This window comes from Jaculus jaculus, chromosome 6 (genome assembly GCF_020740685.1).
Source record: "Jaculus jaculus isolate mJacJac1 chromosome 6, mJacJac1.mat.Y.cur, whole genome shotgun sequence".
In the NCBI taxonomy this organism is placed as follows: domain Eukaryota; kingdom Metazoa; phylum Chordata; class Mammalia; order Rodentia; family Dipodidae; genus Jaculus; species Jaculus jaculus.
This window is the reverse complement of record NC_059107.1, coordinates 16,633,257-16,659,901: the sequence shown is the minus strand read 5'-3', so window position 1 is coordinate 16,659,901 and position 26,645 is coordinate 16,633,257. Positions and strand designations below refer to the sequence as shown.

The 26,645-nt window shown below is 50.6% G+C and overlaps 1 protein-coding gene across 1 annotated transcript in view; it reads left to right on the top strand.

The window, feature by feature from the left end:
• Positions 1-1,541: 1,541 nt before the first annotated feature.
• Positions 1,542-26,645, top strand: part of Ccnjl (cyclin J like) — a 58,825-nt gene continuing 33,721 nt past the window's right edge. Inside the window, exons 1-3 of the mRNA XM_004661056.2 lie at positions 1,542-1,563; positions 1,948-2,064; positions 26,155-26,368. Of these exons, the coding sequence (XP_004661113.1) occupies positions 2,002-2,064; positions 26,155-26,368 (277 nt within the window). The 5' untranslated portion in view covers positions 1,542-1,563; positions 1,948-2,001. The remainder of the gene's footprint in view (positions 1,564-1,947; positions 2,065-26,154; positions 26,369-26,645) is intronic.

The following is a 26,645-nucleotide window of genomic DNA, read 5'->3' as shown; positions in this document are numbered from 1 at the left end:
AGTGTGAAACCGCGGCTGTTTCAGTCTTTATAACTTATTTATTTATTATTTACTTGCTATTATTTTTTGAGGTATTCTGTCACTGTAGCCCAGGCTGACCTGGAACTCATTCTGTAGTCCCAGGCCGGCCTGGAACTCAGGATGATCTTCCTATCACTGTCTCCCAAGCGGCTGGGTTTAAAGGTGTGTGCACCAGACCCGACTGTGAATTTATTTATTTATTTATTTTTTGCTTTGTTTTGTTTTTCAAGATAGGGTTTCACTCTGGTCCAAGCTGAGCTGGAATTCACTATGTAGTCTCACGGTGGCCTTGAACTCATGGCGATCCTCCAACCTCTGCCTCCCAAGTGCTAGGATTAAAGGCATGCACTACCACGCCCAGCATTTTTATTTTGTCTTATTGGAAGGGCTGGCTTCGGGGCTGGAGAGATGTTTTAGCGTCTAAGCCCTTGCCTGTGAAGCCTAAGGACCTCGGTTAGAGAGGCTTAATTCCCCAAGACCCACGTAAGCCAGATACACAAGGGGGCGCACGCGTCTGGAGTTCGTTTGCAGGGGCTGGAGGCCCTGGAGCGCCCATTCTCTCTCTCTCTCTCTGCTTCTTTGCTCTCAAATAAATAAATAAAAATAAACAAAAAAAATTTAAAAAAAGAAAGAAAGAAACAACGGGCTGGCTTCAAACTCACCATGCAGCTTCAGCTTACCAATATGCTCAGGTCACACTGGGTTAGAGAGATGAGACCCTACCTCGAAACAGAACACATACATAAAAAGACACTGCTTTTCAACCCCAGGGCGCCTTCCTCTTAGACTCCTAGGATGTTTTCTTTCCTCCGAGGCACACTTGCGAAGCGCGCCGTGCGTCTCCCAGGGAGGCTGCCTTCCCGCCCCACCCCCATCTTTGATGGGCACTGTTGGGGAAGTCTACCTCCCCATCGCCGGACAGGTAGAAAAAGAAAGGAGGCAGGTGGGGGCGTCCGCAGGTTGGCCAGGGCAGCGTGGGGCGGGACGGCAGAACTTTCCGGCGAGTCCTTGCCCGCGTGGTGGCTGCGTGGTGCGCGCAGGTGGCGCCGCGTCCCCGCGCTCTGGGAGCAGCCGGCGGGGTGGCCCGGGTCCCCGGGGTCTGGGCGAAGGTAGAGCCGGGGAGGAAGCTCTGGGCCCGGGCCTGGGGGGTTGGGGAGGGGAGGAGAGGGAGGAGGGCGGGCAGGAAAGAGCAGCCGGCGCCGGGGCAAAGAAAAGCGTGCACTTCCCAGCCCCCCGCCCCGCGGGGCGCAGGGCACTGGCGGCGCATGCGCGAGGCCCGGCCCCCAATTCCCCCAGCGAGCGAGGGAGGGAGGCCCCCGGCGGCCCGGAGCTGCGCGGCGCGGCGCGGCGGGACCCGAGCGCACGCAGGGGCGCGGCGGAGGCGGAGGCGGAGGCGGCGGCCGGGCCGGCGGGGCTGCGGAGCCGAGCGCCCCCGGGGAGCAGCGCCAGCCGCGCGGGTGGGCCACCCGAGGACCCCCCGCGGGCCGGGCACGGAGCTGGAGCCCCGACGCTCGCAGCCGCCCCACGCCCGCAGAGGGATGCGTGAGTTTCTCCCCGGCTCCGGGGCAGGATGTGGGAGCCAGGACAAAGGCTGGGCGGCGGGGGGGGGGGTGTGTGTGTGTGGGAGGAGTTGGGGACTCGAGCCGGGTGACCGCCGTCGCCGGAGACCCTGGGGACACGGGCCGAGGGAGCGCAGTCGACAACTCCGCAACTTTTGCAAAAAAAGAAAAAAGAAAAGAAAGAAATTTTGCAAGTTGTTGCAGTTGCAGCTAGAGGGGAGGGGACACCACAGGACCGGAGGCGACCGCGGCTTGGGGCTGTGGACGGGGTGCGCGTCCGGGACCAGCGAAGGTGGGGATGCGGAGGGCCGGGGGTCGCCGGGCTCCAGGAGCGCTCCGACCGCTGAAGTTGCGGGTGTCTTCGCAGGGTGCACCCCGAGAGCCCGGTGAGCTCCGATCGCGGCGCGGCGCGGCGGCGGGGATGGATGAGCCGTGGTGGGAAGGGCGCGTCGCCTCGGACGTCCACTGCACCCTGCGCGAGAAGGTCAGTGCCTCCCCGCCCCGGTCACTCGCAGATCTGCTGTTTAGAATCTTCCTTGGCTCTGGAATCGGTGTCCTCTGGATGCACCTCGTGAGAACTCGGGGCTCTCGGTGCCTCGCAATCTATGCTCCTGCCCTTCACCTTGTGGGGGTGGGGACTGGAGATCGTGAACTTCGGATGTCGCGTCCACAGCTCCCCTCCAGCTGTGTGGAGAGTCGTCACTGATCCCAGTGTCTTGACACCCGAGATGACATTAAGCGGTACATGCTTGGGCCTTTTCAAAATACTGGGTATTCCAGTGTGCACTTCAAAGACCCATCCTATAGCAGGTTGTGCATAACATAAACGATGCTGACTTTCCACTTGTAATAACGATGAAACAAACACTTCCTTTCAAAATAAGTTTATTAAACTGGGCTTGGTGGTGTACGTCTTTAATCCCAGAGTTTGGGAGGCTGAGGTAAGAGGATTGCAGTGAGTTCAAGGCTAGCCTAGGATTTATAGTGAGTTCCAGGTCAGCCTGGACTAGAGAGTGAGACCCTACCTCGAAAATAAATAAGTAAATAAATAAATAAAATTTATTAGGCTGGGGCTAGTTCAGTGGTAGAGCCCATCAGGATAAATTTATTTAAGTAAGAACAGTGAAGTGGCTGGGCGTGGTGGCGCATGCCTTTAATCCTAGCACTTGGGATCGCCGGGGGTTCGAGGCTACCCTGAGACTGCATAGTGAATTTCAGGTCAGCCTGGGCTATAATGAGACCCTACCTCGGGAAAGAGAAAGAAAAAAGCAGTGAAGTGGTAACTCTATGTAAAGGAATATAAGGTAAACGGCAATACTGGAAGTACAGTTTATGCAATAGTACGGATTGTGATGCATACAGTAAATAGTATTATAGAGACTAAGAAGTGAATGACTGGAATTTAAAAGGGGTCAGTGGCCGGCACTTGTGATCCCAGCACTTAGGAGGCGAAGGCAAGAGGATTTGCCAGAAGTTCAAGGCCAGCCTAGACTACATAGTGAGCCTGTGAGGGGCTACCACGGTCAGATCCTGTCTCAAGAAGAAGCACTTGAGAGAGGGGAAGGAGAGGAAGGATGGAGGGAGGGAGGGGAATTTAAGTACCATCATGCCTATCTCTTTGAAAGAGCCTGCAAACTGGAAGGCTGAGGGAGAAAACAAAAGCTGCCTGCCTGGTGGCCTCCTGTGGTAGAAGGTGGGGACAGCTGATGTGACTCCAGGTCTCCTCCCCTCCCAGCTGTGCTGGTGGCCACTGGGAAGTTGGGAAAGCCTGGTGCACACCGGTGTCTTGGGCCTGTGAGTGTCCTTCCCAAGTGGAAGAGTGGTCATGGATGGTTTCCTGGGGTAACACAGGCAGAAGGGCTTCGGGCAGCAGAGCTATTTAGTTACTCACTCCCATGTAGTTTTGCACGCTAAAAATTCCAGGTCAAGGTGTTGGCAGGGACCAGCCTCTCTCTGAAGTCCAGGCTCCAGATGGCCGTCTATCTTATTTATATATTTTGGTTTTTCGAGGTAGGGTCTCACTGTAGCCCAGGGTACAGGGTAGCTTCCAACTCACGGCGGTCTTCCTGCCTCTGCCTCCGGAGATCTGGGATTAAAGGCGTGTGCCACCATGCCCGGCTTTGCTTATTTATTTATTTTTGAGATAAGAGTCTTGCTGTGTAGCTCAGGCTGGCCTGGAACTTGCTGTGTGTTCAAGGCTCTTTTTTTTTTTTTTTTTAAACAGAGGGACAGAGGGGGAGAAGCAAAGAGAGAATGGGTGCACCAGGGTCTCCTGCCACTGCAAATGAACTCCAGATGCATGCACCACTTTGTGCATCTGGCTTTATGTGGGTACTGGGGAATTGAACTCCAGTTGTTAGGTTTTGCAGGCAAGCCCCTAAACCGCTGAGCCATCTCTGCAGCCCCAGGCCTTTCTTCCTGCCTCAGGCTCTCCAGTGCCGGGTTTACAAGCTTGCACTTGGCAGTCCTGGTTCTGAGCTGCTACCACCAACCATCTCTGCCTCAGTGTTGCCCCATGACCCTATTGTAATTTAACTAGATCTCTGAAAAGATCCTGTTTGCAAGTCAGGCCACATTCTGAGGTTCTAGGTGGATGTGAATTTGGGGGAGAGGTGTTCTCAACTGGGTTTCTCAACTGGTTTGTCAACCCTTGGCAGAAAAGGAGAAGTCCCATTGGGGCACCTGGGTTCTTAACACAGCCAGCTCCCAACATAGACAAATCTCTCATCCAGTGCCTCTGCACCGGTATACACAGGAACTCTTTGTTGAAAGAGTCCCCATGTCCTTGGTCTTGGCCTCCTCAAGGAGTGACCGTCTTCCAGCCACACCTTTTTCTCTTTTCCTTGACCAGCTGACCAACCTCGTGGTGGCATAACTTTCCCCCTGCTCCCCTGCTGTTCCCAGAGCTGAATGGCCCAGGTGCAGCGCAACCCAGGCATCTGCAGAAGCAATTAGATCTTGGTGTTCAGTTCAGGAAAAAAAACAAAACAAAACAAAAAACACCTATGCTGGTGGCAGTGGCACACGCCTTTCATTCGGGAGGCAGAGGCAGGAGGATTGCTATGAGTGTGAGGCCACCCTGAGACGACACAGTGAATTCCAGGTCAGCCTGGGCTAGAGTGAGACCCTACCTCAGAAAAAAGATTAAAAAATCACCTGTAAGTCAACATTCAGGAGACTGAAGGATTAGAAGTTTAAGGCCAGTATTTGGATACCTTTTCTGTAAAGGAGGGTGGGGGTTGGAGGCGTGGACCTGTGTGGTCTGGGTGCTTTTCTAGAAGTTGTGACTGAATGAAGGTAGTGAGGGCCTCCCTGGAAATTGGGCTTCCTTATTGAACATGGCTCAAGTGATTGCCGTTTCTGCACGTCACTTAAGACCTGATGGGCCCCTTTTGAGAGGGAAGAGGAAAGCTGACTTGCTTTGGCGGGTGTGTTTGTGCAGAGTATGTGTGGAATGGTGTGTGAGTCAATGTGTGTGGGTCTTATGTATGCGTGTGCAAACGCACATGCGTCGTGCACAGGGTTGAAGGTGTGGCAGTTGCCTTTTCATCACTGGGACAAACCAGAGGCAGCTTATGGGAGGGTAAAGATTTCAGGCTTCCAATTTCAGGGGGACGTTTGATCGTTGTGGAGAAAGCATGGGAACTGGCTCAAGAGCAGGGCAGGAGCAGTTGGAAGGAGCTAGCTGTGAGCCCTCGCTGGGCTGGACTGGCCCGGCCCACAGTGTCCGCCCTCAGCAACACACCTCCTCCAGCAAGTCTGCACCTCCCAGAGGCTCCACCACCTGGGGACTTAAGTGAGAAGCTTGATCGCAAACATGTCGGGCTATGGGGTACGTTTTATACTTAAACCACTACAGGAGGCGGCCAGAGGAAAGTGTCAGGGTGTGCCAGGGCCCCTAGCCACTGCAAATGAACTCCAGATACAAGCGCCACTTTGCATCTGGCTTTACATGGGTACTGGGGAATCAAACCTGAGTCCTTTAGCTTTGCCCCCCAAGTGCCTTAACTGCTGAGCCATATCTCCAGCCCAGCATTCACTCTTCGTTGAATGTTGCCAGACAAGAGCAAAGCATGTTTATACACGGGCTGTGTACCCGTCATAACACCTCTAGCCGTCACCCCACTTGTGACGGATGCACAAGGAAAGCTGACATGTTGGGGACAGGATGAACGCACTTCCTCAGGTGGGAAAGTCTGGTTTAGCCTCATATGACAGTGTGGAAAATGTAACACCATGGAAGTGAATCTTGATGCTGGATGCAAGTTAGTAATGGCAGTGCATTCCTGAGCTGATGATATAAGTTCTCACCCTAAGCTGCTGTGTGGTGTGGTTCTCCCACAGTAGACAGAGTTTAGATTGCATCACTTCCTTGCTTAAAGATCTGCTGCGCTAACAGTAAGCTTCCCCGCAAACACCATGGCCTGGAGTTCCTGACACAGTCAGGCCCTGGTCTGTCAGGTTTGTTTTTTGTTGTTGTTTCTTACTGCTATGACAAAACACCAGACAAGAAAAGTTTATTTCAGCTCATGTTCAAGGAGATACAGCCGATTGTGGGGCAGGAAGGCATGTTGTCCGGAGCGGGGACCAGCTGTCACGTTGCATGTACAGGCAGGAAGAATGAATGCTGACGCTCCAAGTGGTTCTTCCTGCCTCAGTTAACCTCACTAGAGACTCCCCCAAATACACACCCACATGGCTGTGTGGACCCACATGGAGCTCATGAACAGGAGAGATGACCCTTGGGAGGCACCCTGACCTGGGGGAGGGCGCGGGCATCCTCCCATCCAAATGGCTGAGGAGAAATCTCTCCTTCTTTTCCCTCCTAGACCACCTTCGTCCAGTGCCGAACCCTTCATCCTCCTTCCTGGCCCTGAAGCTTCCGTGGAAGTCACCCTACAATCCCTAGGGATCCCCCCCTTCCTTGGGCCTCTTTGGTCCTGACCTTTCTGTTAAGCACAGGGTGTCACCTCACACAGGGCAGTCCAGTGCGGACCCCAGTGCCCTTGACCCTGTGCGTAGTGAGGGTACACCATGGCCACTTTGGGGCAGGGAGAGGCTCTTGGTAATAATTTTTCTGGTTTGTGTCATCTCGAGTGTCGAGCATAAAACCTAGAGCTACTTTGTTTTTCCTTCTCCCAAAATGCATTTACCTAGGTTTAAAGTTAATAAACTATTTAACCCTTGAACTAACTAGATGGAGCAAGTTGGGGATACTCACGCTAGAAGCAGGGTTTACCTTTCTGTCCTGCGAGCTCTGTCCTCCGGGCGTCACAGTCTCACCCCCGCACGCTGGCTTCTTTTGTAGTCTTGGTCACTTGTACAGTAACTTTCCCGGTCACCAGGCTGACCGTCTTTTTTTTTTCTTCAAATTTTTATTAACAACTTCCATGATTATAAAAAAATATCCCATGGTAATGCCCTCCCTCCCCCCACTTTTCCCTTTGAAACTCCACTCTCCATCATATCCCCTCCCCCTCTCAATCAGTCTCTCTTACTTTGATGTCATCATCTTTTCCTCCTCTTACGATGGTCTTGTGTAGGTAGTGTCGGGCACTCTGAGGTCATGGATATCCAGGCCATCTTGTGTCAGGAGGAGCATGTTGTAAGGAGTCCTACCCTTCCTTTGGCTCTTACATGCTTTCTGCCACCTCTTCTGCAATAGACCCTGAGCCTTGGAAGGTGTGATAGAGATAATTGCAGTGCTGAGCACTCCGGTCACTTCTTTCCAGCACCATGATCATGCTGAGCGTCTTGCAGGCATGCATTCCAAGGCTAGCGTGTGGTGTGGTGGGACCATGCTCACTGCAGTGTGAAAAAGCCCAGAGGGAGGGACTTCCCTGGGACATGCAAAAGTGCTTCCCAGGAACCCTACATCAGGCCCTTTGCTTCTGCGGGGCGCCTCCTTGCTCAGCCAAGGCAATGCTTGCCGCTGACCCAGGCCCTGGGGGAGGAGCCTCCTCCGCTGTCCTCTCAGATAATGCTGGGCGGGGTCTTAGGAAAACAGTTACCCACAGAGGCAGGTGTACTTTCTGGACCAAAGTACAGCCTCAAGAGCTTCAGAAAATGACTACAGGTTGAGTCTCGATAACAGGAATCTACACAATCCTTCCTCTGTCAGGAAGTTCCATTTTCCTCCCTGAATCTATCCTGAAATGAACATCAGAAGTAGACAAAACTTGTCCTTGTCACTTTCTTTGGTTGGTTTGTTTGGTTTTTGTTTTTTAATTTTATTGTTTATTTTTATTTATTTGAAAGTGACAGACACAGAGAGAAAGAGGCAGATAGAGAGACAGAGAGAGAATGGGCGCACCAGGCCCTCTAGCCACTGCAAACGAACTCCAGACGCATGCATCCCCTTGTGCATCTGGCTAACGTGGGTGCTGGGGAATCGAGCCTCGAACCAGGGTCCTTAGGCTTCACAGGAAAGCGCTTAACCGCTAAGCCATCTCTCCAGCCCTGGTTTTTGTTTTTTGACATTGTGTCTTGCTCTGGCCCAGGCTGACCTGGAACTCACTCTGTAGTCTCAGACTAGCCTTGAACCCACAGTTATTCTCCTCCCACCTCTGCCACCAGAGTGCTGGGATGAAAGGTGTGCTTATTTATTTATTTGAGAGCAGAGAGCGCTTGCACGTGTGCATCAGGGCCTCCAGCCACTGCAGATGAACTCCAGACCCATGCGCCACCTTGTGCATCTGGCTTACATGGGTACTGGGGAATCGAACCTAGAGGTTCTTAGGCTTTGCAGACAAGTGCCTTAATTGCTGGGCCAACTCTCCAGCACTCTTCTCACCTTTTGACTTGCGCTCATTTCACAGTCTTTACATCTGTTTTAATGCTGTTTGGGCCCATGGAAGTCCTTGTGAATTCAAGGGATTTTGGAGTACTTTGGGAGGTGGGAATCCCACCCTTCCAAAGCCATGTTGACAAGCCCTGCTAGATGTGACCTGGAAGATCTGTTTCTTTGAGCTCTGGGGACACTACAGGTCAGAGGCTTTTCCCCCAGACCACCGGCTCACTGTCGTCTTGGATGGAAGTTACACAGGGTCTTCTCACCTTGCCCCAGATTTAAGATCTGCTAAACGCCTACCATCGGGTGCATTTCCCACACTTTCAGAAACTACTTCGTTGTACATTGAGAGGACCTTAGCTGTGTGAGACTGAGTTTCTATTTCTTTGTTCTTCCAGGGCATCTGGCTCTTTGTGGGCACTGGGGAATCGAACCTGGGTCCTTCAACTTCCCAGGCAAGAGCTTTGGCCACTGAGCCATCTCTGGCCCCAGTATAAGATATTTTGTGTGACTTCATTTATTACATATGTCTTCTAAAACAGCAACGACAAAACTTGCCTTTAGGTCAGGCATGGTGGCACACGCTTTTAATCCCAGCGCTCAGGAGGCAGAGGTAGGATCGCCGAGAGTTCGAGGCCACTTGGAGAAGACGTAGTGAATTCTAGGTCAGCCTGAGCTAGAGTGAGACCCTACTTCAAAATAATTTTTTTTTTTTTTAAAAAATGCGTTCAGGGATGGAGAAATGGCTCAGCAGTTAAGCGAACAGACCGCACACAAGGGCCTGAAGGAACCTGAGACCACCCGAGTTTGAATTTCCAGCGCTCACATAAACAGCTAGGTGTGGTCACACACATCTGTAATCCCAGAGCTGCAGGGAGCAGAGCAGAGAATCTCTGCCAGTTGTAAATAGCAAGTTCTGGAATCATTTAAGAGATTCAGTTGCGAGGAAAAAACAGGTGGATGAGTGATGAGGGGGAGGGCACCCGATGATCTCTGGCCGCTGCAGACGCGCCCACATTGCCACATGAGCATGAACATGTGCGCCCGTCACATACGCACACCTCCCCACAGGTAGCTTGCCTGTGTAGGAAGCCAGCGTTGAGTGATGACGACGATAGGAGTTGCTGCTTGACGCCCTTCACATGTGCCGTCGCCCTCGGCGTATGATGGCATCTAACTCCCGTCTTGGACGTAGTGCTAGCATTCCGCCCATTTTACAGATGGGGACCCACAGCACACAGGGTCCAGATGTCTCGAAATCACTTTCTCCTGCCAGTGTTTGAATGTAAACCCGTCCAAAAAGAACATTTTAGCAAGGGATAGAGGACAGGTCGGGAAAATTGGAAGTATCCACGTTATCCATGACACCGTAGCCTGTGTTTACATTTGTTCTGTGAGAGCGATGTTCTCCCTACACCACCCTGAACCACCAGGGCAGTGCAGCCGGGGGTGCTCTTGGCTCTGGGCATTGGGAACAGCTTGTTATCAGGCCACAGCTGTCTTGTTTGGTCCTGACCATGCCTGGTGCTGTACCTGTGTGGGTAACTCACCTTGAAGTAACGTGGCCTTTGCCATCGCCTGGATAGAGGACTGTCTTGTTGGGGAGAGAGGCGGCTCAGGGCTTTCCTGTCTTGCTGCCCTCCAACAGATGGATGGTGACGGGATCTAATCCCAGCTCCATCTTCTGCCCTGGAGTTAAAAGTGCTGACCTGTGAAGCCTGCATTCATTCTTTTCCCTCTTCCAGTATTCACTCTCAAGTTCCTTACACCGGGCTAAGCATTCCTCTCTTAATGTGTACAGCAGTTTGGCTAGGAGCTAGACCTGGTTGTGCAAGCCTGTAATCCCAGCAACTTGAGTGGCTGAGTCAAGATGGGCATGAATTCCAGGCCAGTCTGACTTACAAAGTAAGACTGGCCTCCCCATCAAAAAAGGAAAAAAAAAAAAAAAAGGAAGAAAGGAAGGAAGGAAGAAAAGGGAAGGGATAGATGGCTTGGCAGTTAAGGCACTTGCCTGTGAAGTCTAGCAACTTGGGTTCGATTACCCAGTATTCTCATAAAGCCAGAAGCACAAGGTGACACATGCACCTGAAGTTGGTTTGCAGCAGCTAGAGGCCCTGGTGCAGCCAGTCTCTCTGTCTTTCTATGTTTGTAAATTAAAACTTAAAAGAATGAAAGAAAAAAGCTGGGGATCTAGCTCAGTGCACTTGGCCTAGCATGCCTAGGGACCTAAGTTGAGTCCACAGTACAGCAAAGGAAAACAAACACGAGGTTTCTGTACCCCTGGGGCTGTTCTCTGTCATAAAACACACTCACCACTCGTACCAGGAAGAAGGTATCCAGGCCAGTTGTGTCTGCCTATTGTAGATCTTTTGTTTGTCTTTTTATTTTGTTCTTTTTTTGAGGTAGGGTCTCACTCTAGCCCAGGGTGACCTGGAATTCTCTCTGTAATCTCAGGGTGGCCTGAAACTCATGCTGATCCTCCTACTTCTGCATCCCAAGTGCTGGGATTAAAGGTGTGCGCCACCATGCCCAGCAAACCCCTACTTTCCAAGTAGCGTCTCTTCTACTTTGATGTCATGGTTCCCCTCCCCCGCCCCCACGTAGGTCTTGTGTAGGCAGTGTCAGCCACTGTGGAGTCATGAATGTCTAAGGCACCTTGTGTCTAGGAGACAGTTTTGTAAGCAGTCGTTCCCTTTCTTTGGCTCTTACAGTCTTGCCATCACCTCGCCAGTGGTCCCTGAGGCTTGGTGGGTGAAATAGAAATGTCTCACTTAGGGCTGGAGGGATGGCTTAGTAGTTAATTTGCCTGCAAAAAGCTAAAGGACCCAGGTTCGATTCCCCAGGACCCATGTATGTTAGCCAGATGCACAAGGTGGCACATGTGTCTGGAGTTCATTTGCAGTGACTGGAGGCCCTGGCACATCCATTCTCTCTCTCTCACTCTCCTCCTTTTTTTTTCTTTTTTCTTTTTTTGTTTGTTTACTTATTTGAGAGCGATAGAGTGAGAAAGCGGCGCGGTGGGGGGTAGGCGCCTCGGGATCTCCAGCCACTGCAAATGAACTCCAGATGCATTTGCGACCTTATACATCTGGCTTACATGGGTACTGGGGTATCAAGCCTGGAGCCGGAAGCCTTAGGCTTCACAGACAAGCACTTAACCGCTAAGCCATCTCTCCAGCCCTTCTGCCTCCCTCCCTCTTTCTCTCTGTCAAATAAATAACTAAATAAAATAATTTTTTTCTTTGTTTTTCACAGCTTCCATAAGTATCCCATGGTAATTCCCTCCTTCCCCACACTTTCCCCTTGAAACTCCACTCTCCATCATATCCCCTTCCCCCTGTCAATCAGTCTCTTTTATTTTGATGTCATGATCTTTTCCATCCTATTATGATGGTCTTGTTTAGATAGTGTCAGGCGCTGTGAGGTCATGGATATACAGGCCATTTTGTGTCTGGAAGAGTACATTGTAAGGAGTCCTACCCTTCCTTTGGCTTTTACATTCTTTCCGCCACCTCTTCTACATTGGACCCTGAGCCTTGGAAGGTGTGATAGAGATGTTTCAGTACTGAGCACTCCTCTGTCACTTCTTAGCGCCATGGTGCCTTCTGAGTCATTGCCACCTGAAAATGGAAGCTTCTCTAACCAAAAATGAGAATAGCATTAATATATGGGTATGAACATTGAGAGAAGTGCTTCCTGGGCAGTTTGGTCAGCCAGACAACAGTAGTCATTTCCCCTCTAGGACTCAGCCATAGGCTTTTGACTAGGTTTTCAGTACCTGGCATGAATTCCCTCCTGTTGAGTGGGCCTCGCTCAAGTCCAGTCAGAAAGCAGTTGGTTTCCCCCATAACAGACATGCCACTGTTGCACCAGTTGGTGCATTTAGCCTGGCTGACAAGCCATAAAGCTGTGGCTTCATTGCTGCTTAATACCGTTGATGACTTTTCTATTCCCAAAGGCTGCATGCTGTGTAGCGTGGCCATCTTTTTGTTTTTAATTAATTAATTTATTTTAAGAGAAAGAGATAGAGGCAGATAGAGAATGGGCATGCCAGGGACTTCAGCTGCTGCAAACAAACTCCAGACGCATGCGCCACCTGTGTCTGTCTTACATGGGTCCTGGGGAATTGAGCCTGGATCCTTTGATCCAGCGTCTTAATCAATAAGCCATCTCTTCAGCCCAGGCGTGGTCATCTTCATCAGCCTCAAGGAAACGGGAATGTATGCGCTAGGTGGCATTCTGGCCTCCCAAGCATGGGGTGAGACAGGATGATTTTCAAGTGACTCCCTAAGCAGTTAGTCCTTGTGGCTCCTTCCTGGAAGTGAGTGTCCTGAGGCTTACTGTACAAGGTGGAGTTGATGACAAAGGTGACATGAGATGTCCAGCAGGTACGTACAGACCTGATGGAAGACCAAACAAGAAGGTTGGAAACTGGGGGCCTGGATTTTATTCCAGATAGGGTCCAGCTCTCCAGCTTTTGCTACAATGCAGCAAAATCATCCATTCATCCATTCATTCATTCACTCCTGATACTGAGGAGGGTGCCTCTGGTCTCCTGTGTTACACTTGATCTTAGCCAAAAGGCTCAGAAGTGATCCTTGCAAGTGCTCTACCACTGTGTTCTCTCTGTTGTTTTGAGAGAAGGTCCCATTAAATTACACCCATGAGCCAGGTGTGGTGGCACACACCTTTAACCCCAGCAGGAGGCAGAGGTAGGAGGATCGCCATGAGTTCCAGGCCAACCTAGGACTACATAGTGAATTCCAGGTCAGCCTGGGCTAGAGTGAGACCCTACCTCAAGAAACAAACAAACAAAAATCACACCCAAGGGCTGAAGAGATGGCTTAGTGGTTAAGCACTTGCCTGTGAAGCCTAAGGACCCTGGTTTGAGGCTCAATTCCTCCAGGACCCTTATACGCCAGATGCACAAGGGGCACATTCATCTAGAGTTCGTTTGCAGTGGCTGGAGGCCCTGGCGCACCCATTCTCTTATCTATCTGCCTCTCTCTCTGTCTGGTCGCTCTCAAATAAATTAAATAAATAAATAAAAATTACACCCAAGCTGAATTTCAACTCAGATGATAGCCGAGACTAGCCTTGAATTTTCAATCCTTTTGCCCCAGCTTCCTGTGTAGGTAGGATTACGGACTGGCACCGCAAGACCCTGCTCCTTGCCTGTGTTTTTTAGGCTAGCGAGAATGCTGAGTCGGGACTTGGCACGTGGAGGAGCCCTTGGAATACCAAAGTGCGTGGTGCGCACACAGCACCCAGCGGGCACCCGGGAGCGGCACAGCCTTCTGCAGTCTGTAGGGCTTGTGTCCCCGTGGCCCCGGGAGAAAACGGGAATGTGTGCCCTAGGTCACATTCCGGCCTCCCAAGCATGGGACGAGAACTTGGCAGGGCACCCTGGTTGGTTGGAAAAGCCTGTGCTTTCTAAGGGAAGAGAAGGGAGGGCACCCAAGGCCGCGGCTGGCCCTGTGCCCTTGCCCTTGACTTGCTCTTTGTGTTCCTAAATCGCTCAGCCCCTTGGGTCAAGGGAGCACAGCCAGAGGTTCTTCAGAATGCTCGCACCTGGCAGAAGGAGGTGGCATTGTTGGGTTATTACACACACACACACACACACACACACACACACACACACACACACAGAGAGAGAGAGAGAGAGAGGGGGGGGGGGAGAGAATTTGTCTGTTTAGAAAATGGTAAAGAAAAAAAAAAATAGGGCCTGGGGGGATGGCTCAGTGGTTGAATGTACTTGCTTGCAAAGTCCACAGCCTGAGTTCAGTTCCCCAGCACTCATGTAAAGCTGGATGCAAAGTGGCACTCCTTTGCAGCGGGGCGAGAGACCCTGGCATGCCCATGTATGTGGGCACAGACACAATTATTTTTTTTATGCTTAACAATTTTTAGTTTTAAAAATTTGTTTCATTTTATATTATGTGTGTGTGTGTGTGTGTGTGTGTGTGTATAACAGATTATACTCTTTTATCCCCTTGCCTCTGGACCCAATTCCTTGGGGCCCTCCTCACTGGGGTTAGATTCACTGTGAGGTCATGAAGGCCCCAGTCTTTTGCCTCTTGAGTGCTGGGCGTAAAGGTGCGTACCGCCATGCCTGGCTCTAGATAAATAGATATTTTTAAATTTTATTTATTTGAGAGAGAATGAGAAAGAGGCGAAGAGGGGTGGGGAAAGAATGGACACGCTAGGCCCTCCAGCCTCTGCACATGAACCCCATGTGCATTTGCCACTATGTGCTTCTGGCTTATGTGGGTTCTGGGGAATTGAACCAGGGTCCTTAGGCTTTGCAGGCAAGTGCCTTCATTGCTAAGCCATCTCTCCAGCTCATTTTTTGTTTGGTTGTTTATGTTTTGTTTTTTTCATGGTAAGATTTCACTCTAGACCAGGCTGACCTGGAATTCACTCTGTAGTCTCAGGGTGGCCTTGAACTCACAGTGATCCTCCTACCTCTGCCTCCCGAGTGCTGGGATTAAAGGCGTGCGCCACCACCCCCGGCCTGTTTTGGTTTTTAATCTTGTTTTATTTATTTATTTGTTGGGGGGGGGGAGAGAAAGAGGCAGCTAGAGAGAGAATGATCACCCTAGGGCATTTAGCCAATGCTATGAGTGAACTGCAGACGCATGTCCCACCTTGTGCATGTGGCTTACGTGGGTCCTGAGGAATCGAACCTTTGGCATTGTAGACAAGTGCCTTAACTGCTAAGTCATCTCTCCAGCCCTTACTGTGTGCTTTTGAGATCTATCCAAACTGCTTATCTTGACAGAGAAAGAGGGAGGGAGGGGAGGAGGAAACAGGGAGAGAATGGGCCCGCCAGGGCTTCCAGTCACTGAAAACAAACTCCACATGCGTGCACCCGGCTTACATGGGTCCTGGGGAATTGAACCAGGGTCCTTTGGCTTTGCAAGCATATGCCTTAACTGTTAAACCATCCCTCCAGCCCCAGTATGGTGCCTTTTGAGTCATCCTAGTGGTCACTGCCAGCTGAAAAGAGAAGCTTTGCTAACCAAAAGTGAGAGTAGCATTAATTAATACATGGGTATGAACATCATGAAAAGTGCTCACAGGACAGTTGGGTGGGCGTGATACATGCATTTAGCCGGACACCAGCAGGCATTCCTCCACTAGGGCTCTGCCCTCACCCACCTTAGGCTTTTGACTAGGCTTTCAGTACCAGGCATGTGTTCCCGCCCATCGAGCCGGCCTCCTTCAGCGTGTGCCTCACGGATGCCTTCTCTTGACCGTGGGCTGTGTACTACATGTCTCTTTTCACCAATCTGGAGAGGCAGGTAGCCTGCCCAACAGTGATTCCATTGAGCAGTACAGAAGTGGCCTCCAAGGGCTCAAGTATGCACCCCAAACTCCCTCAGAAGTGGGACAGTTGGAGCCTCAAAACTTTGCTATCTGCTGTCTCCAAAGTCGCCCCACAGCCAAGACACATGCAGAGCAGAGGGGTGGCCATGCAGCCTCGGGGTCCAAGGTGGTACCACACAGACTTCCCCTCAATAGCTGACATCCCAGTGGTCACCAGTCACTGAGCCAGGTAAGAAGGTGGGAATAGCCAGGCGTGGTGGTGATCGCCTTAAATCCCAGTACTCTGGAGGTTAAGGTAGCAGGATCACAGTGAGTTCAAGGCCACCCTGAGGACACATAGTGTATTCCAGGTCAGCCTAGGCTAAAGTGAGACCCTAACTCGAAAACTTGAAAAACCAAAATAGGAAAAAAAAAAAAAAAAAGATGTGTTAGTTGTACAAAGCTACGACTCTGACTTGAAATTCATCTCCTTTCCTATTAACTTCGGGTTTTTCCAGAGTTATAGAGTATAGTTTTGTGAACTTTTTTTTGGTTTTTGAGGTAGGGTCTCACTCTAGCCCAGGCTGATCTGGAAATTCACTGTGTAGTCTCAGGATGGCTTCAAACTCATGGTGATCCTCTTACCTCTGCCTCCTGAGTGCTGGGACTAACGGCTTGCGCCACCAGCCCAGCTTGAGTTTTGTAAGCATTTTTAACATTGACATTTCTGTATTTACACGTTTCTTTTCCTGAACCCAGTTCAGAAATAATACCCCACTACCCTTAACACTTCAGAGTTTGTTTGTTTCTTCTTGTTCCTTTTTGTTGTGGTTGTTTGTTTGTTTCTTTGATTTTGAGACAGGTTCACTATCTCATTATGTAGCCCAGGCTGTTCTCAAATTCACTATCCTCCTGCCTCAGACTCTCAAATGCTGAGATTATAATCTTGCACAGTTTTGCCCATGGAGGAGTTGTTTTAGGGAGATTTTTTGTTTTGTTTTGTTGTTTTTCTTAGGTAGGGTTTCACTCTGGCCCAGGCTGACCTGGAATTCACTTAAGTACTCTATGGGTTGCCTCAAACTCATGGCCATTCTCCTACCTCTGCCTCCCAAGTGCTGGAATTAAAGACGTGGGCCACCATGCCTGGCTAGGGAGAATTTTTGTCAGGCCAATTGGGGACATCTTTCTGTGTGTCACAAAACCTCTAGGGAGGCATTTCTAGAGGAGAGATTGAGCATTCTGGTCAGGAGAGAGTGTCATGCTGCCTTGAAAGCTTTACTGCCCTTGAGCCTAGGTGGAGAGCAAACATCTGGTGGCTAGCTTGCTTTATTTTCTTTATTTAGTTTTGGTCCATCTTGGCCTGACTGGCACTCACCATGGCCCACTACACAGTTGTTTCTTGCATAGCCGTTTAAAGAGCCAGGAGAAGCTGTGACCCATGGTCTGTCCCAGGGATCCTTAGCACAGCTATGGTCATGCCGAACCACTTACATCCTGGCCAGTACGAACAGTCCACCTTCGATGGGTGTGTGCTGTGTGCTAAGAGCGCGAGTTGCCCTCCAATATCCAGGTCCTCTCACAGCTCTTATCATGGGTCCATTTTACAGATGGAACATGCCAAGCTTAGAGAATTGGATAACACACCCAAGGGCTGGAGAGATGGCTTAGCGGTTAAGGCGCATGCCTGCGAAGCCTAAGGTCCCAGGTTCGATTCTCCAGGTCCCATGTAAGCCAGATGCACAAGGGGGTGCATGCGTCTGGAGTTTGTTTGCAGTGGCTGGAGGCCCTGATGCACCCATTCACTCACATACTCTTATCCACTTGCAAAGAAAATAAAATTAAAAAAAAAAAAAAAAAAAAAACTCAAGGCCATGAAGCAAGAAGGAGAAAAGTTGGCCCAAAGTTCACATCCATCGTCACTGTACCAAAGGTGAGGTCACCTCTCCCAGGGAGTCTGTAGAAGATCTGTTTGACAGAGGTTAAAAAGAGGTTGGAGGAATGAGGAAAAGCAGAGAAAAGAGTGGAAGTTGGCTTAGCAGGACCCGTGGTCGGGTGTTGATAGTCATGTGACCCGCGGTGGGTGAGCTCCGTAGGGACCAGCTGGCCGAGGTGGAGGAGGACCAGGCCCAGGAATGTGGGCTTTTGTCACTAGTCTCCCTCAAAGTTGTTTATTTGAGAAAGAGAGAGACAGGGAGAATGGGCATGCCCCTAGCCACTACAGACGAACTCTAGATGCACGTGCCACTTCATGCGTCTGGCTTTATGTGGGTACTAGAGAATCGAACCTGGGTCCTTTGGCTTTGCTGGCGAGCAACTTAACCACAAAGCCATTTCTCCAGCCCTGTGTGGAGCTGGCTTGCCTGCCATTTGCTGACGGGGCCACTGACAGATGTCACAGGACAGGATCTCTCTCAGCTGAAAGGATGCTTGGCCCGACTTCAGCAGGAGGGGGATGTCACTAGCATTGCTGGCTTCCGAGGAATGTTGAAAGAGCGTTCCCACAGAGATGTTCATGCCTTACCGAAAATGCCTCTCAAGCTTGTGAAGCAATCGGCCCAGAGGGGAAGGAGGGAGCCCGGGCCTTCCACGTTATTTCTCTGGTCTCTGAATAGCCCCTCCCTCTCTCCTTTCTGTTTTCAGATTTGTAAGTCTCTACTTCCTGTGGGTCACCTTGGTTACATCTGGTATTTCCTCACCTCTGGTTACATAAGCTTCCAAGTGACACGCACACACCCACCCCAAATTGGGTCTCACTCTAGCCCAGATTGATCTGGAATTCAGTATGTAGTCTCAGGCTGGCCCAGCAGCATATTTTAAATCTATCTGTGTGGATATGGGTAGATACAGATAGAGAAGTCTGTGTATCTCAGAAGCTACTCATCATAAAGAGCGTAATTCCAAATACACATGAAATCCTGAGGGTGAGGGACGAGAAGTTCAGAGCGCCAGATTTCAGTGGGAGAAAAGAAAGATCGCTGTCCTTCCTCTGGCCCATGCTGCAGTCTTCTAAGTAGCAACACGGGGCTTCCATAGAGGAAGCAAGTCTGTTACGGACTGAGAACTGTCAGAATTGAGCACACAGAGTATTAGATGTGGGGGTGGGGGACTCATATAACTCTGAGCTCAATCTGTGGACCTTTGCAGGTGGGCATCCTTTGGCTGCCAGAGGCGTTTCTGTTTCAGCATCTACAGCCTCCTGTAGGCCTCTGCCTGGCTCCTCATGCCCCGGCTGTGGGGAAATTCTTGCGAGAACAACTCAGCAGGTGGATGCTGGGGCACTTAATCTCCGCAAGCTTTTCAGTAAATCTCAGGGCTTAGACGAGTCATCAGATCATGAAGCACCAAGCTAAGGATTTTCACCAGAGTCTTGCCGTCTCACAGATGCGCTGGAGAGGAGTTTCCCCCTGCTCAGCGGCGCTCTCAGCCAGCCCCCCTAAATGCATCGCGGAATCGCTGTCGTTTCACGAGGCGGGTCTCTGAGATGCTAATATTTTGCCCTCCAAAAAGGTGGTGGAGGTGGTGGTCTGTGCTGAGATCAAGTGAGCCTGGGGTTTCCCAAAGCTGTGTGTTTTTCCTGAGCAAATGCTTCAGGGACTCTACTGTATTAACATAGGATTCTTTTTTTTTTAAATTTTTGTTTATTTGTACTTATTTATTTGAGAGCACAGACAGAGAGACAAAGAGGCAAAGAGAGAGAGAGAGAGAGAGAGAGAGAGAGAGAGAGAGAGAGAGGGGAGAGAGAGAGAATGGGCGCACCAGGGCCTCCAGCCACTGCAAACGAACTCCAGATGCTTGCACCCCCTTGTGCATCCATCTCTCCACATAGGATTCTTTTAGGAAGTAACAGTAGAGTTAGAATGTTGTGTCTCCCAAACTATGTCCCATAGAACCTCTTCCTTCAGAAATCATATATCCTGGGCTGGAGAGATGGCTTAGCGGTTAAGGCATTTGCCTGCAAAGTCAAGGGATTTCCCTGTTCGATTCTCCAGGACCCACGTGAGCCAGGTGCACAAGGGGGCACATGTACCTGGAGTTCGTCTGCAGTGGCTGGATGCCCTGGCACGCCCATTCTCTCTCTCTCTCCCTCTCTTTCTCTCTGCCTCTTTCAAATAAAGAAATAAATAGCCGGGCGTGGTGGCGCACACCTTTAATCCCAGCACTCGGGAGGCAGAGGTAGGAGGATCGCCATGAGTTCAAGGCCACCCTGAGACTACAGAGTTAATTCCAGGTCAGCCTGGACCAGAGTGAGACCCTACCTCGAAAAACCAAAAAAAAAAAAAAGAAAGAAATAAAATTTAAAAAAATCATATATCATGGCACTCGGGAGGCAGAGGTAGGAGGATCGCTGTGAGTTTGGGGCCACCTGAGACTACGTAGTGAATTCCAGGTGAGCCTGGGCTAGAGTGAGACCCTACCTCAAAAACAAAATCATATCATGGGACTGGCATGTCACATTGAGAAATATTGCCTTTGCCATGCCTGCTAGGTACATAGTTTATAATTCCATTGTAATATCTTTTTAAAAAATTGTTTCAAAGATGGGTGTGGTGGGCATTCCTTTAATCCTAGCACTTGGAGACCTTACCTCAAAAAATTTAAAAAAAATTGTTTTTAGTTAGCCTACAGCATAATGGGCTTCATTATTATATTCTCATTTATATACAACACTTTTTTTTTCTGAGGTAGAGTTTCACTCTAGTCCAGGTTGACCTGGAATTCACTCTATATTCTCAGGGTGGCCTCTAACTCACAGTGATCCTCCGACCTCTACCTCCCGAATCCTGGGTATATATGACATTTTATTGCGCATTTATTACTTATTTATTGAGGTAGGACTCACACTAGCCCAGGCTGACCTAGAACTCATGCGGTAGTCCCAAGCTGGCCTCAAACTCATAGTGATCCTCCTGCCTCTGCGTCGCGCATGTTGGGATTACAGGTGTGAGTTGCCTCACTCCTCCAGAAGCTCCCAGTTCTTCATGAACACTGACCTCATTTCTTGGAAACCACCTGTTGCTGCTGGGTAGACTGAGATGCTTTTCCTTCCCACCCTTCAGCAAGAAAATGCCTTCTCTTTTCCTTGGACTTCGCCTCCCCCTGGTTTCTTATACTTCCCCCTCTGGTGTTAGAATTGTCCACTGTGTCGTTTTCAGTTTTTCCAGGTAGGGTCTCACTCTAGCCCATGCTGACCTAGAGTTCATTCACTGTGTTGCCTCAGGGTGGCCTTGAACTCATGGAGATCCTCCTACCTCGGTGTGCTCCACCACACCCAGCCTGTGTGTAGTTTTCATAGTCTGAGATAAGGAACTCCGCCTGTCCCCCAGAGATGTCCCTAGACATTTCCTCTGGTGTTGGCATTCTTGAAATTAGTATCTTTGGATAATCATTGAGCTTTTTTTTTTTCTTCGAGGGAGGGACTCACTCTGGCCCAAGCTGACCTGGAATTCACTATGTTTTCTCAGGGTAGCCTTGAACTCGCAATGATCCTCCAACAGGACCCACATGAGCCAAATGCACATGGTGGCGCATGCATCTGGAATTGGTTTGCCGTGGCTAGAGGCCCTGGCGTGCCCATCCCCTCTCTCTCTCTCACTCACTCAATAAATAAAAATATTTTTCAAAAGCAGTAAAGTGAAAATCATGCATAATTTCACCCCTTCCATCTTCCAGCCCAAGTAACCACTGTGAACATTTCCATTATATCTAGTCTTTTTTTTTTTTTTTTGTAGCTTATAGTAATTATTTAAAAAAAAAAAGTAAACTGCCATGATGACAAAAGCAGGTTTTGTAAGGTGGATTTACTCCTGAACCCTCATGACCACGGCCATCTGTTCTGTGTCCCCATCTGCTTGCTTCTAGCTGTACTTGTGACAGCTGACTCTCCCTCCTGACTCAGGTGATGCAGGCCAGCAGCCAGGGCGTTGGGGTTGTCAGGAAGCTCCTTCCATCCCTCGCTAGCTCTTGTCGCCACCCTTCTGCGGCCTTGCTGCTGAGAGCAAGGTCACCCCGCCTGGCTCTGGCTCGGTCCCCTCCAGTCTGCCTTGAACCAAACCCATTGCTGACTGCCTGCCAAGCAAGCCTGATCTGGGGAGAGCTTTGCGAACTGCCCCAGGCAAATAGCTCTTTTGTGTCTGCAACCCAGGCTGAGCTGCTGCTGCTGCTGCTGCTGCGGCCTTGAGCAGACTTAGGTCAGGAGTGCTTGGGAGGAATGCAGATCATTTGGACAATAGTCCTTTCCCTTCCCTTCCCTTCCTTCCCTCCCCTCCCCTTCCCTCCCCTCCCCTTCCCTCCCCTTCCCTTCCCTAATTGGGTTAAGGAAATAATCAGTTGGACTCTCAAACTAAATTGGGTAGGCATGCTGGAGCCCATGCTGCTGCTGTGTCAAAGAGGCGTCCCTCTCCGGGGGTCCAGAAAGACGCCTATAATTCCATTTGGTTTGGGGGTCCCCGCAGAGCAGGCTGATAGTCAGCTGTCTTTTCCAACTGACTCCCTTCAGCTTCAGCTGTCCACACACCCAAAGGTAGAAAGCTTTGTTCATTACTCAAAGCAGGTTCATTTGAGACCCCCCCCCCCCACCTCCCAGCCTTCCACAAGACTCCAGGCCTTAGATAAACTCAGCTTATCTGGAGTTTAATTTCCCAGCTTGGAGCACTGGTGCCTACCAAAGACGTTACATTTATAACAGCATGCTCCCCCTCCTTTCCCACTTCTCAGATGAGGAAGCTAAGAACCGGAATTCACGTGCCCAAATGTTAGTAAATAGTGAGACTTGAGTTTCCAAGCCAGAGCTGTCCGACTTCCCAGCCTCGGCCTCGGTCAGGCTGCTTGCCTGTGGTGAAGGGAGGTGATGCAGGGAGGGAATGAACCCTGCTCATTCCTTATCACTTAGCACCTGTGTTTAGATACCTTATGTCTATGTGGTAGCCAGATGCACCAGGTGGCACACACATCTGGAGTTCATTAGCAGCAGCTAGAGGCCCCGGAGCACCCATTCTCTCTCTCTCTCTCTCTCTTTCTCTCTCTCTTTTCAAGGTAGGGTCTTACTCCAGCCCAGGCTGACCTGGAACTCACTATGTAGTCAGTCTCAGGGTGGCTGCGAACTCACGGCGATCTACCTCCACATTCCGAATGCTGGGATTAAGGGCATGTGCCACCATGCCCAGCTCTCTTTGTCTTTCTTTTCTTTCTTTCTACCCCCTCCCCCCGTCCCGAGGTAGGGTTTCACTCTAGCCCAGGCTGACCTGGAATTCACTATGTAGTCTCAGGGTGGCCTTGAACTCACGGCGATCCTCCTGCCTCTGCCTCCCAAGTGCTGAGATTAAAGGTGTGTGCCACCATGCCCAGCTCTCTCTCTATCATTACTGGGTGCTGAAAAAACTGTCTTAACACCTGGCCCTTGCTCTCTGGAACCTGAAGCTCAGCAGGAACACACAATCTCTCTCTTCGGCCATGAAGAACAAAGAACATAGGAGAAGAGAACTGGGGAGCCTGAGTTGGAGTGATGGTCAGGGAAGGCCACCCTTAGGAAGTGCCATTTAAACCAGCATTTGAACATCAAGCCAGAAACGGGAGGCGGGAGGGGCATTGTCAGGGAGCAAGCATTGCAGGAAGCAGGGTCTCTAGCTCTTAGGACCCAGTCAGCCTTGGATCAACCAGCCCTGTCTAGAAAGACCTTCTGCTCCTTGTCATGTGTGGATACCTGTTCAGATAGTCCGTAGCTTTTTCGATTATGTCCCTTTCTTTTACACTGCTTTTGAGAATCTACTCAGGCTGGAGAGATGGGTCAGTGTTTAAAACACTAGCCTCCAAAGCCTGATGACCATGGTTCATTTGCCCAGTAACCACATAAAGCCAGAGGTTCAAAGTGGCACATGCACCTGGAGTTAGTTTGTAGCAGCTAGAGGCCCTGGATCACCCATATAATCATATTCATTCATTCATTGATTCATTCTCTCTGTGTGTCTCCTTGTAAACAAATAATTTTTTTGTTGGGGGGGGGTTGAGGTAGGGATTCACTCAGGTCCACGCTGACCTGGAATTCAGTATGTAGTCTCAGGGTGGCTTTGAACTCATGGCGATCCTTCTACCTCTGCCTCCTGAGGACTCGGATTAAAGGCGTGTGCCACCATGCCCGGCAACAAATAATTAAAAAAAAAAAAAACAAGATTCTGGGAGCCGGGCGTGGTGGTGCGCACCTTTAATCACAGCCCTCGGGAGGCAGAGACAGGAGGATCACTGTGAGTTCAAGGCCACCCTGAGACTACATAGTGAATTCCAGGTCGGCCTGAGCTAGAGTGAGACCCTATCTCAAAAAAACAAAAAAAAAAGTATTTGAGAATTTACTCCATCAAAGGACACTTCTCCGGTACAGTCAGAGACATGGGGTGTTGCTTAGAGCTGTCTTTTCCCACTTGGCCCCGGGCAAGATCCAGAAAGCCCGGAGGTTGCTGAGCTGGGTGGGGGGGAGCCAGGATGTCTCATATCTGACTTGTGCGCTGGGGCTTTGAGCTGCCCTGATGAGGGTTGCGTGGCCTGGCCGAAGGTCACTTGGCAAAGGCTAATTTCCGGCAGCTGTGGCCTGCCAGACACCAAGGGACTGTGACTGTGGTTGCTTCTCGGTGTGGGTCTGAACTTAGACCCGAGCTTAGGGGAATTACCCTGCAAACTCGGGAGAGCTGCTGGAGGGCCGCAGCACTGTCAGGGGAGCTACAGCCCACAACACTGGTGTGGGAGAGCTCAGGGAAGGTTTCTCATATTAAACCTTGCCAATGGCAGCCTGTTTTATCTAGGTGCAGCCTGCCTGGCTCTTTTAGCCACTGGAGGTTCCCAGATGGGACAGCCATGGTGACTTTGCAGACAGAACACTTGCTGTCTGCTGGACACCCTTCCCTTGCTGCATTTTCAGAAACAAATTTCTTTTGTTTTCTTTAAGGCTGACCTGGAGTTCACTATGTAGTCTCAGGGTGGCCTCGAACCCACAGTGATCCTCTGCCTCCCAAGTACTGGGATTAACCACCATGCCCGGCCAGACGCATGCGCCCCCCTGTGCATCTGGCTAATGTGGGTCCTAGGGAATTGAGCCTCGAACTGGGGGTCCTTAGGCTTCACAGGCAACTGCTTAGCCGCTAAGCCATCTCTCCAGCCCAGAAGCAAACTCTTGTCTCTAGCCATGTATAGCATGCTTTTATAATCCCAGCACTCAGGAGGTAGAGACAAGAGGAGCAAGAGTTCAAGGCCATCATGAGTTCCAAATCAGCATGTAGCCAAACCCAGTCTTTCAGAAAACAAAACAGAACAGCTTGATTCTGTCTGTCCATTCTGAAGAGTACTAGGACCTGTTGGGCCATACCTCCAATCCTCCCCTTTCCTTCCACCACTCTTCAGCCCAAGTTATTGGTACCCGAGGCCTGGAGCCTGCCTAGAGGAGGTTGCTCTCCTGTGGTGGCCCCCTAAGTCCATCACACAGTGAGGGTGGAAAACCCACAAACATGGCAGGAGCAGGAGAGATGGCTTGCCTGGGGAGCCTAAGGACCCAGGTTCGATTCCCCAGACCCACATAAGCTAGATGCACGTGACGCTGCATGTATCTGGAGTTGATTCACAGTGGCTAGAGGCCCTGGCATCTCTCTGCTATATACACACACACACACACACACACACACACACACACACACACTGTGGTGGTTTGATTCAGGTGTCCCCCATAAACTTAGGTGTTCTGAATGCTAGCTCCCAGCTGATGGATATTTGGGAATTAATGCCTCCTGGAGGGAGTGTATTGTTGGGGGTGGGCTTATGGGCTTTATAGCCAGTTTCCCCATCCCAGTGTTTGGCACACCCTCCTGTTGCTGTGGTCCATCTTCTGTTGGCCAGGGGGTGATGTCCACCCTCTGCTCATGCCATCGTTTTCCCCTGCCATCGTGGAGCTTCCCCTCGAGCCTGTAAGCCAAAATAAACCTCTTTTTCCCAGAAGCTGCTCTTGGTTGGGTGATTTCTACCAGCAATGCGAACCAGACTGCAACACACACACATAATTATTCACAATCCCACCCACAGAGGGAATTAGTGGTGGACCTGAGAGGTTACTACTGTGCACTAGACATTTGGAGTATATTTCATTTATACCTCAGCTGTTGAAAAGGACAAAGGGAAGACCAGAATTTGAATGTGGGACCTTGCCTCAAGACCACCTTCCTCTCGTGATCTTGAGTATGTGCCACAGCAATTTTCTGGGCATGCCTGTTTCTCAGTCATCATGTAGTTCCCAGATGCTAAGGAGCCTGTGCCTACTAGGGTGAGTGGGTGGCAGCTGGGCCCGTTTCTGGGACAGAAGCCCTTGAGGCTTGAAACAGATAAGCGAGGGGTGAAAGGAATCATTGCACCCCAGCCAGTCAGGCCCTGGGGTTTCAGTATGTCCCTGGGCCCCATAATGCCCTCAAGGCAGCTCTGACCTGTCTCTGCCCACCTGTCCTCCAGGAGCTGAAGCTGCCCGCCTTCCGTGCCCACTCCCCGCTCCTGAAGAGCCGCCGGTTCTTCGTGGACATCTTGACCCTGCTGAGCAGACACTGCCAGCTTTGTCCCACGGCCCGGCACCTGGCGGTCTACCTGCTGGATCACTTCATGGACCAGTATAACGTCACCACCTCCAAGCAGCTCTACACCGTGGCCATCTCCTGCCTCCTGCTGGCAAGTAAGTGGAATCCTGACTCGGCCCGGCCAGCCGAGCTCCCAGTGGTCTTCCCACGTCCTGTGTCCGTCTTTCTCCAGACACAAATATGCGAATATTGTTTTTTTGCAACCAGTCTAAGTGATGAGGGTTTCCGCAGCTTGATGTTGACTTCACAGTGACTCTGGGAGTCAGCCTCGGCACACCCCATGTAACTAAAACCCAGAGAAGCTTAGAAACTTGCTTTGAGTAACCTAGCTAGAATATAGCTGGCAGAATTTGAGACAATTGCTTGAGGCCA